General features: G+C 45.0%; 1 protein-coding gene across 1 annotated transcript in view; it reads left to right on the forward strand.

Moving 5' to 3' along the window:
- CPNE7 (copine 7) overlaps positions 1 to 12,188 on the forward strand; it is a 110,539-nt gene that overhangs the window by 19,829 nt on the left and 78,522 nt on the right. The window contains exons 3-4 of the mRNA XM_030202750.1: positions 6,839 to 6,913; positions 11,552 to 11,626. Coding sequence (XP_030058610.1) covers positions 6,839 to 6,913; positions 11,552 to 11,626 — 150 coding nt within the window. The remainder of the gene's footprint in view (positions 1 to 6,838; positions 6,914 to 11,551; positions 11,627 to 12,188) is intronic.

Below are 12,188 nucleotides of genomic sequence, written 5' to 3' on the forward strand. Positions count from 1 at the left end.
GCTCCATCCCTGGCTGCCTTCAAATCCGGGCTACAGGCCTACTTGTTTGATGCTGCTTTTGACTCCTAACTTGTCACTTGCTCGTAACCTTTATCTTGTCTTCCTCTCTTCAATAGTCCCTTTCCCTATGTGTCCTTATGTCTGTCCTACCCTTTTCCTTATTGGTCCTGTCTGTCTGTCCTGATTTAGATTGTAAGCTCTTTTGAGCAGGGACTGTCTTTTCTTCATGTTTAATTGTGAAGCGCTGCGTACGACTGGTAGCGCTATAGAAATGATTTATAGTAGTAGTAGTATTCCTTTAGGAGACTTCCCTTTTCCTTTGGGTGCTGTGTGGCACAGCCTAGTGTATTTGTGTGTAGCCTGGAGTGTTCCCGTGGAGCTTCGCTCTTATAGACTCTTTGTCCCATTCTGTTCTTGACTTTCTCTTCCTCTGGTCATAGCTTGTACCTGACAGCTTCTCGTGTCACCCTTCCCTTGTGTCACTAGCTAGTGCGGTGTGCATTGCATGTGCGCCAGTCCCTTTTGGGACCCCTCGTTCTTTTTCCCTTCCCCAGTGTGTGACTCGGTTCCAGTTGGGCCGTGTGGCCCGCATGCTTGGACTCTGTACGAGTGGGTTCCCATTTGGGAGTGGTCTGTCTCCCTTTTCTGGTGGTGCTAGTTGTTTGCACTGAGTGTGCGGGGTTTTGTGGCTAGGGTTTTGCTTAGCGCCTGTTTGGTCCACCCTAGGCCTTGGCCAAGGTCCTTCCTAAGCCTCTGCCTGGGCACAAACAGTTTAACAGCAATATTCAGACACTATCCTGATAGTTATATGGTTTAGGTTAGGACAGTCTTTTGCAGGCCAAAATTTATCTGTATAGCTTTGTGGATAGTGGCTGAATATCAGCAAGCAGAGTTAGGTGGAACACTCATACTCTGTCCCTCCTTCCTCTGCTGCTATGCCAGCACAGTCTGTAAGAGTATTCAACATCACTATATGCAGAGTGCTAGTGAACGTTAACGGATTTATTAGGATTCCAGCCGTGGTATATGAATAAATGCTTTTCAATAGCTTGTCCCCTGTTCATAGGTTGTCTTTGAACATTGTATATGTAGGCTCCAGGCTAAGACAGTGGCATTTCTTGGTCGGCTGCCACCCGGGGTGGATCGCTGCTGTGCACCCCCCCCCCCCCGGTGCAGCATCATCCATCCGTCCCTCCCGGGTGCAGCACGATACCCCCTCTGGGGTGCATTCTTCCTACCTGCTGGGGTGCAGGGAGCAGCTGCGCGGCTGTCGGCTTCACTGGATCCCTGCTCCCTTTCTGCCCCGGAACATGAAGTAACAACAGAGGGAGCAGTGAACCAGCAGAGCCGACAGCCACGTGGCTGCTCCTTGCACCCCTCCTGCAGCATGCATCTGGGGCGGACCGCCCCCACCGTCCCGCTCTCATTATGCCACTGGGCTAAGGTCAACTAGCAGCCTAAATCAGGGTAGAGGCAGTGGGTGATACAGTGTGTAACTTCACAATGCATCATGTTAACTAAGGATGTTGGTTTGTGATGATCTAAGCATGCATGATACGCCTGCAAAGTGCATAGTACGAGGGATAATGTGGGAAGATGAAGTGTAAGTACGATCTTGAATTGCCGAGATTGGGAGGCGGGGCTGGTGTTTGGGTGGTGGGGCTAGTTCTGGGCAAGACTTCTACAGTCTATGTCCTGAAAATGGCAGATACAAATCAAGGTAAGGTACTCACAAGAAGTAGCACATATGAGTTTATCTTGTTGGGCAGACTAGATGGACCGTGCAGGTCTTTTTCTGCCGTCATCTACTATGTTACTATGTTAATTGAAGCCTAAAGGTGTTAGGAACCCAGTGCTGGACATGGAGAAGGGGAATGGGACTGTTTTCTTTGTGAGCTTTATCAAAAGATTTGTACCTACAGTGTTCTGAAGTAGCTATAATTTTTTTATTCAGGAGGTCCCTAAGCCATTATAAAGAGAATTGCAGTAATCCAGGCAGTTCATCAACAGACCGTGTATTAGAAGCTGCAGATCCTTTTCATCTAAAATGCATCTGAAGCTACAGATCATACAAGGGAACAGACAAATCCCTGCACAAAGAAGATGTTTGAGTGGACAAAATTGTCTTACAGCTCATGTTGCTTTCCTGTCGTCCTAGTTGTGGAGAGTTCTAGAAGCTCTCTGTGGCCTCTTATACCATGTACTGGAACAGAACGACAAGTATCTAAGGATAATGACATGGTTCCTGGTTGAATAAGGACAGGGGACGATGATTTGTCAGATGTGGGTTGTCTGTAGGGTGCAGTTTTAATCCTTTAACTATAGTGTTCTGTGTAGTTTTAATTAGTTTGGGGTTTATCTGTAGAGTTTTCTGTTCACTTTTAATGGATAAGTACATAAAGTAAATAAGTATTGCCATACTGGGATAGACTGAAGGTCCATCAAGCCCAGCATCCTATTTCCAACAGTGGCCAATCCAGGTTACAAGTACCTGGCAGGATCCCAAAACAGTACAATACATTTTTTACTGCTTATCCATTTTAATAATAGCTTAACAGATTTTTTTTTAATGAAGCTAGCCAAACCCTTTTTAAACCCCACTAAGCTAACTGCTTTTAAAGAATACCAGACTTTAATTACACGTTCAGTGAAGAAATATTTTCTCCAATTCATTTTAAATGTACTACTTTGTAGCTTCATTGCGTGCCCCCTAGTCCTAGTATTTTTGGAAAGAGTAAACAAGCAATTCACGTCTACCCATTCCACTCATTATTTTATAGACCTCTATCATATCTATCATATCTCCCCTCAGCTGTCTTTTCTCCAAGCTGAAGTGCCCTAACTGCTTCAACCTTTTCTCATAGGGAAGTCATCCCAACCCCTTTATCATTTTCGTTGCCCTTTTCTAATTCCACTATAACTTTTTTGACATGCAGTGACCAGAATTGCACACAATATTTGAGGTGCAGGCGCACCATGGAGTGATACAAAGGCATTATAAGGTCCTCATTTTTGTTTTCCATTTCTTTCCTAATAATACCTAACATTCTATTTGCTTTCTTAGCTGCAGCAGCACACTAGAAGGTTTCAACGTATCATCAACAACGACACCTAGATCCCTTTCTTGGTCCGTGACTCCTAACGTGGAACCTTACATGACGTAGCTATAATTCGGGTTCCTCTTTCCCACATGCATCACTTTGCACTTGCTCACATTAAACGTCATCTGCCATTTAGACGTCCAGTCTCCCACTCTCATAAGGTTCTCTTGTAATTTTTCACAATCCTCTTGCGATTTAACAACTTTGAATAACTTTGTGTCACCAGCAAATTTAATTACCTCACTAGTTACTCCCATCTCTAGATCATTTATAAATATGTTAAAAAGCAGCAGTCCCAGCACAGACCCCTAAGGAACCCCACTATCTACCCTTCTCCATTGAGAATACTGACCATTTAACCCTACTCTCTGTTTTCTATCTTTTAACCAGTTTTTAATCCACAATAGGACACTACCTCCTATTCCATGACTCTTCAATTTCCTCTGGAGTCTTTCATGAGGTACTTTGTCAAACGCCTTTTGAAAATCCAGATACACAATGCCGACCTTTATCCACATGTTTGTTCACCCCTTCAAAGAAATGTAATAGATTGGCGAGGCAAGATTTCCCTTCACTAAATCCATGTTGGCTTTGTCTAATTAATCCATGCTTTTGAATATGCTCTGAAATTTGGTTCTTTATAATATTCTCTTCCATTTTGCCCCGCACCGACATCAGGCTCACTGGTCTATAATTTTCTGTATCACCTCTGGAACCTTTTAAAAAAATTAGTGTTACTTTGGCCACCCTCCAATCTTCCGGTATCATTCTTGATTTTAAAGATAAATTACATATTACTAATAATTGTTATGCAAGTTCATTTTTCAGTTCTATCAGTACTTGGTGATGAATACCATCAGATCCAGGCGATTTGCTACTCTTCAATTTGTCAAATTGCGCCATTACATCTTCCAGGTTTATAGAGATTTAATTCAGTTTCTCTGACTCGTCAGCTTTGAATACTATTTCTGGCACCGGTATTTGGCCCAAATCTTCCTCGGTGAACACTGAAGCAAAGAATTCATTTAATCTCTCCGCTCCTTTTACCCCTTGGTCACATAGCAGTCCAACCGATTCTTTTGCTTTCTTCTTGCTTAAAAAATTTTTTTTATTCTGTTTTTGCCTCCAACGCAATCTTTTTTTCAAAGTCCCTCTTTGCCTTCCTTATCAGCGCTTTGCATTTGACTTGCCGTTCCTTATGCTGTTTCTTATTATTTTCAGTCAGTTCCTTCTTCCATTTTCTGAAGGATTTTCTTTTAGGTCTAATCGCTTCCTTCACCTCACTTTTTAACCATGCCGGCTGTCATTTTGTCTTCCTTCCTCCTTTTTTAATATACGGAATATATTTGGCCTAAGCTTCCAGGATGGTGTTTTTGAACAGCATCCACGCATGATGTAAATTTTTGACCCTCGCAGCCGCTCTTCTAAGTTATTTTTCACTGTTCTTCTCATTTTATCATAGTCTCCTTTTTGAAAGTTAATTGCTAATGTATTGGATTTCCTGTGTCCTTACTCCAGAGATTATACCAAATCTGATCATATTATGATCACTGTTATCAAGCGGCCCCAGCACCATTACCTCCTGCACCAGGTCTAGAATTTTTCCTTCTCTCATCGGCTCCTGTTCCAGCTGCTCCATAAAGCAGTCCTTGATTTCGTCAAGGAATTTTACCTGCCTAGCATGCCCTGATGTTACATTTACCCAGTCAATATCGGGGTAATTGAAATCACCCATTATTATTGTGTTGCCTAGGTTGTTTGCATCCCTAATTTCCTTTAACATTTCTGCATTCGTCTGTTCATCCTGGCCAGGTGGACGGTAGTACACTCATCACTATCCTTTTCCCCTTTACATATGAAATTTCAATCCATAGGGATCCCAAGATGTGTTTTGTTTCCTGCAGAATTTTCAATCTATTTGATTCAAGGCCCTCCTTTAACATACAGTGCTACCCCTCCACCATTTTGATCTACTCTATCATCACTACGATATGGTTTGTACCCTGTAAATCTCTTTGAATAGATGAAATGTTGATAACTGTTGTATGTGAACTTTTTGAGATCTATAAAATCCTGAGTGGCGTAGAATGGGTAAAAGTGAATAGATTTTTTTTACTCAACGAATAGTTAAGCTCTGGAACTCACTACTGGAAGATGTGGAAAAATCGGTTAGTGTGTCTGGGTTTATAAAAAGGTTTGGATACGTTTCTGGAGGAAAAGTCCATAGTCTGCTATTGACATGGGGGAAGCCACTGCTTGCTCTGGGATTTGTAGCATAGAATGGTGCTAGTATTTGGGTTTCTGCCAGGTACTTGTGACCTGGATTGGCCACTGTTGGAAGCAGGATACTGGGCTAGATGGACCATTGGTCTGACCCAGTAGGGCTATTCTTATGTTCTTATGAACGCCCCCATTCCACCCCTGCCCCTCCCAATTCCACATCACCTTTTTCTGATCACAAATAACTTTTAGGCACAGATGCCATGCAGAAATTTACGCATGTATGTTCCAAATACATCTAATTAGAGCCAATAATTATTGGTGCTAATTAGCTCATTAATTATTTTGCACACGCAATTTTTGGCAACTTTTATAGAATTAGGGTTTAGCCCTCTCACTGGGAATCTTCTCATGGAGCAGAGCAATAGCAGGTCATTCACTCCTGCCTTCTCTGTGGCCAGTGGCGTAGCTACGTGGGGCCACGGGGGCCTAGGCCCCCATAGATTTGGCCCTGGACCCCCTTGCCAATGACCCTCTCAACCCCCCTCCCACTCACAACCCTCCCCCGCCACCGCCGTCGGCTACCTTTGCTGGCGGGGGACCCCAACCACCACCAGCCGAGGTCCTCTTCTTCCGATGCAAGGCTTCGTTCTGTTTCTGTGAGTCTGAGGACGTCAGACTCACAGAAACAGAATGAAGCCTTGCGCCGGAAGAAGAGGACCTTGGCTGGTGGGGGTTGGGGTCCCCTGCCAGCAAAGGTAGGCGACGTCAGGGGAGGGTCGGCGGCGGGAGGGGGGTCAAGTGGGTCGTCGGCAGGGGGGGGGGGTCAAAGTTGTTGTTGGTGGCGGCGGAGGGGGGGTCGGTAATGGCAGGGGGTGGGTCGGTGGCACCGGGGGGGGGGCTAAAATGTGGCCCCTCACCTTGGGCTCTGGACCCCCCTCCCGCCGAAGTCTGGCTACGCCCCTGTCTGTGGCTAGGATTTCTTTGAAAAGCATTGTGTGTAGATTTGAATGTGTGATCGTCACGTGATACTTTCTGAACAGAGCTAAACCTTTAGCTGCATTGAGAGGGGGCAGTTGGAAACGGCTTTGGAAATGATCCTATAAAGATTAAAGAAGTAGAAAGACAAGAGGTTGAATGACAACTTTCACTGCTGTTCGCACAGTGACTCCGCTTTATAATGTACCATGAGCTTTCATATAACAGATCACCTCATTATAACAGTCAAATAGTGCAAAAGCAACCTCATCAATTCCTAGACGCTTTCAGACGCCCTTCTTAATCTATGTCTGAGTCTGATCTCTGGAGCAGACGGTACCACAGTATAATCCAGGGTCAAAATGTCCTGCAAATATTACATAAGTACATAAGTATTGCCATACTGGGAAAGACCAAAGGTCCATCAAGTCCAGCATTCTGTTTCCAACAGTGGCCAATCCAGGTCACAAATACCCGACAAGATCTCCAAAATGTACAAAACAGTATATACTGCTTATTCCATTTTATTCTGCTTTCAGATTGTGGCACAGAAGAAGATAACGAAACCTCTTTTTCTGAAGTACGGGAAGTACGCTGGGAAATCCAGCATCATGGTGAGTAACCGAGCGCTCTGTGTACGAGCTTATCTTTTCCAAGTTTATAGCTGGTGTCTGCAGTGCACCTGTTTAAATGCTGCAGTGATTTCATGCTCACTGGCATTTGCAGTGCTCCAGTATATGTATTACAGTATTTCTGTGCTCCCAGGGATCTACAGTCCACCTGTATAAATGCTGGAATGGGTTGTTTTTTACTGGCGTCTGTAGAGTACACATTTCTGTGCTCCCTGGGTTCTACGGTGCTTCTATATAAATGGAACGCTGTCTTTAGGCATTCATTATGCATATATAATGCAGTGCTTCTGTTCTCCTGGGATCTACAGTACTTTTGTATAAATCTTGCAATGCTTCTGTGCTCCCTAGGATCCACAGTGCTGCTGTGTATATATTGCAGTATATCTGTGTTGCTACCTGGGATCTGTAGTGCTCCTGTGTATATATTGCAGTGCTTCTGTGCTCCAGGGATCCACAGTACTTTTGTGTATATATTCCACTGTGTCTGTGATCCATGGGTTCTGCAGTGCTCCTGTGTATATATTGCAGTGCAGTATATCTGTGCTCACTGGAATCTGCATTGCCCCTCTATCTATCTATCTATCTATATGACAAATTACAGAGTTCTATAAACTGCAATCACCTTTTCAGGTTCTATGTGGGTAACAAAGCAAGATAACTTGGAACAAGCCAAGGAATCACAATAAACAAATCAGAAAGCTTGGTTTGGGAAAATTAAGAGACAGCCAACTTTTATGTAAAATTATTACAGCTATTTTTTGGACAGCACAAAGTTTCGAAATAAAAGTGTTTTTACTGCTTTCCTAATAATACGATAATTTCTTTGCAATCTAATGCAAGATGATAAGCTGTTCCAGACCATTGCCGCTTGCTGTGGAAATGAAGTTGATCATAATTTCTTATATTTAATTTTACCAACTGCTGAATATTATAAAAGTAGCTGTTCACACAGACAGTGAAAACTACTGCAGTGCTCTTTTGTGTATATATTGCAGTGTGCCTGTGCTCCCTGAGATCCGCAGTGCTCTTTTGTGTATATATTGCAGTGTGCCTGTGCTCCCTGAGATCTGCAGTGCTCTTTTGTGTATATATTGCAGTGCGCCTGTGCTCCCTGAGATCTGCAGTGCTCTTTTGTGTATATATTGCAGTGTCCCTGTGCTCCCTGAGATCTGCAGTGCTCTTTTGTGTATATATTGCAGTGTGCCTGTGCTCTTTTGTGTATATATTGCAGTGCGCCTGTGCTCCCTGAGATCTGCAGTGCTCTTTTGTGTATATATTGCAGTGCGCCTGTGCTCTCTGAGATCTGCAGTGCTCTTTTGTGTATATATTGCAGTGTGCCTGTGCTCCCTGAGATCTGCAGTGCTCTTTTGTGTATATATTGCAGTGCGCCTGTGCTCCCTGAGATCTGCAGTGCTCTTTTGTGTATATATTGCAGTGTGCCTGTGCTCCCTGAGATCTGCAGTGCTCTTTTGTGTATATATTGCAGTGTGCTTGTGCTCTTTTGTGTATATATTGCAGTGCGCCTGTGCTCCCTGAGATCTGCAGTGCTCTTTTGTGTATATATTGCAGTGCGCCTGTGCTCCCTGAGATCTGCAGTGCTCTTTTGTGTATATATTGCAGTGTCCCTGTGCTCCCTGAGATATACAGAGCTCTTTTGTGTATATATTGCAGTGTGCCTGTGCTCCCTGAGATCTGCAGTGCTCATTTGTGTATATATTGCAGTGTGCTTGTGCTCTTTTGTGTATATATTGCAGTGTGCCTGTGCTCCCTGAGATCTGCAGTGCTCTTTTGTGTATATATTGCAGTGCGCCTGTGCTCCCTGAGATCTGCAGTGCTCTTTGTGTATATATTGCAGTGTGCCTGTGCTCTTTTGTGTATATATTGCAGTGTGCCTGTGTTCCCTGAGATCTGCAGTGCTCTTTTGTGTATATAATGCAGTGCGCCTGTGCTCCCTGAGATCTGCAGTGCTCTTTTGTGTATATATTGCAGTGTGCCTGTGCTCTTTTGTGTATATATTGCAGTGTGCCTGTGCTCCCTGAGATCTGCAGTGCTCTTTTGTGTATATATTGCAGTGTGCCTGTGCTCCCTGAGATCTGCAGTGCTCTTTTGTGTATATATTGCAGTGCGCCTGTGCTCCCTGAGATCTGCAGTGCTCTTTTGTGTATATATTGCAGTGTGCCTGTGCTCTCTGAGATCTGCAGTGCTCTTTTGTGTATATATTGCAGTGTGCCTGTGCTCCCTGAGATTCACAGTGCTCTTTTGTGTATATACAGTGCCCAGTGATCTACAGTGTTCCTTTGTGTCTACTGCAGTATTATTTGTGTACTCTCTGGGATCTGCAATGCTCCCATGTATATATTGCAGTATATCTGTATTCTACCTAGGATTTTGCAGTGCTGCTGTGTATTTTTAAATCATTTTTATTGATGAGCTTCAGAAGATAAAGACTAATTATAATACTGGCAATATTAGAACAAAGATCATCAAAAAAACTTTTGTTTAGAAATGAACGACTCCCATTATCACCCCACCATCCACTCTCCTTTCCCAAACTTCCTACTTCTCCTCCCCAAGCCAGGTATTGTTCAACTTCTTATTAATGACAGTAACAAAAAGTGTGCTTACGATAGAAAAACACAGAACATTATCGGCAGACCAATGAATTGACCAAAGAATCAAGAAATAATATGCAGATACCCTATAAAGGCATACAACCCATGAGACCACTGACTTATACAGGCGTCCGACTGGGGGAGCAACAGAAACCCTAAATTAACATTGAGGGGCATAATCGAACGGGGCCGGCCATCTATATGGCTGGCTCCGTGAAGCGGCATACCCGACTGCATTATCGAAACAAGATGGCTGGCCATTTGTTTCGATAATACGATCGGGGCCGGCCAAATTGCAACATTTGGGCCGCTGTTAGAGATGGCCGTCATCGGTTTCTGGCGATAATGGAAACTAATGGCGACCATCTGAAAGCCAGCCAAATCCAATGCATTTAGTCGTGGGAGGAGCCAACATTTGTAGTGCACTGGTCCCCCTCACATGCCAGGACACCAACCGGGCACCCTAGGGGGCACTGCAGTGGACTTCAGAAAAAGCACCCAGGTACATAGCTCCCTTACCTTGTGTGCTCAGCCTCTCAACCCCCCCCCCCAAATCCACTACCCATAACTGTGCACCACTGCCATAGCCCTTATGGGTGAAGGGGGGCACCTAGATATGGGTACAGTGGGTTTGTGGTAGGTTTTGGAGGGCTCCCATTTACCACCATGTGTAACAGGTAGGGGGGGATGGGCCTGGGACCACCTGCCTGAAGTGCACAGCAGTACCCACTAAAAACTGCTCCAGGTACCTGCATATTAATGTGATGGAGCTGGGTATGACATTTGAGTCTGGCATAGAGGCTGGCACAAAAATGTTAAAAATATATTTTTTTGGGTGGGAGGGGATTGGTGACCACTGGGGGAGTAAGGGTAGGTCATCCCCGATTCCCTCCGGTGGTCATCTGGTCAATTGGGGCACTTTTTTGAGGCTTGGTCCTAAAAATAAATGGACCAAGTAAAGCCGGCCAAGTGCTCGTCAGAGCCGGCCTTCTTTTTTCCATTATCAGCCGAAGCCGGCCATCTGCTAACCACACCCCCGTCCTGCCTTCAGTACCCTGCCAACACGCCCCCTTTAAGTTTGGCTGGCCCTGCGACGGAAAGCAGTTGAAGCTGGCCAAAATCGGCTTTCGATTATACCAATTTGGCCGGGTTTAGGAGATGGCCGGCCATCTCCCGATTTGTGTCAGAAGACGGCCGGCCATCTCCTTCGAAAATAAGCAGGATTGTTACAACACTACTAATTCAAGGATTGCAGTGCTGCTGTGTATATATTGCAGTGTATCTGTGTGTCCTGGGATCTGCAGTGCTCGTGTGTATATACTGCACTATATCCAGTGGTGTGCTGGAGCAGGCTCTCACAGGCTCGCAAGAGCCGGTTGTTAAGTTTTTAAGAATTTTGGGAGCCGGTTGTTAAAGTAGGGCCCTCCATGGCTACTTTAACAACTGGCTCCCAAAATGTGGGCTTGGGCCCCCTGCTGAATTCTCTTTTACTTTGCTGGTGGGGATGCTGAGCCCTCCCAGCCAAGTAAATAGACTACTGCTGCTCCCTGCTCCTTGTTTCCAGCTCTCTGAGCAGCAGGCTGGGATTTCTCGAGCATGTGTGAGAAGTTCCAGCATGCTGCTCAGAGGAAGACATTGGGAGTGGTGGCAGTCCATTTATTGGCTATCAGCAAAGGTATGCCTAGCGTGCCTGCAGGGAGGGAGGGAGGGAGGAGAGAGAGTCAAGTGTTGCTACCCCCCCCCCCCCGGCCACCCCTGGCCCTTCCAACTGCAGAGCTGGCTACGTCCGGAGAAAGAGCCTGTTGTTAAAAATTTACCAGCACACCCCTAACTATATCTGTGTGCTGTGTGGGATCTGCAGTGTTCCTGAGTGAACCGTGCTCCTCGGGTCCCTGTATCCTGTAGAAATGCAGCAGTGCTGTCTTTTGGGTCTGCCACGTTTCTGTACATGCTACAGCATTTCTGAACTTCTGCATACGTGTTATAGAATCTCCTTGCTTCCCCTCAGGTGACTGCAGAAGAAATTTCTGGAAATAATGGCTATGTGGAGCTTTCACTATGTGCGAGGAAACTGGATGATAAGGTAATAATCTTAATATCAGTGACACCCTAACCTGAAGTTCTTAGAAGCCCAGTGAGCAGAACTCTGCCAGTAACTGGGCGTCACAAATACCTTGGGTCACGGCTAGGACTGTCCAGCAGTAAAAAGGAGGGACAGAAGGAAACGGGTATATTGAACAGATACTTGTATTCATTATTTACACTAATGGACAGGGTGATGCACTGAAGACAGGAAGATACGATGTTTTGGGGTGAATCCTACCCTTTCCTTTACCGAGAAGGTGATATTCAAATCCTGGTACAAGTGAAGGAAAAGGAAGCCGTGTGACCTAATGGAGAACATTCAATTCTGGTCCCCGTATTTCTGGAATTAGAAAAGGTGCAGAGAAGGGCGATGAACGTGATAAAAGAGATGGGACGACTTCCCTATGAGGAAAGGCTGAAGGGCTAGGGCTCTCAGCTTGGAGAAAAGGCGGCTGAGGGGAGATATGATAGAGGTCTATAAAATAATGAGTGGAGTGGAGATGTGAAGCGTCTGTTTACGCTTTCCAAGAATACTAGGACTAGGGGGCATACAATGAAGC

This window comes from Microcaecilia unicolor, chromosome 5 (genome assembly GCF_901765095.1).
Source record: "Microcaecilia unicolor chromosome 5, aMicUni1.1, whole genome shotgun sequence".
Lineage (NCBI taxonomy): Eukaryota > Metazoa > Chordata > Amphibia > Gymnophiona > Siphonopidae > Microcaecilia > Microcaecilia unicolor.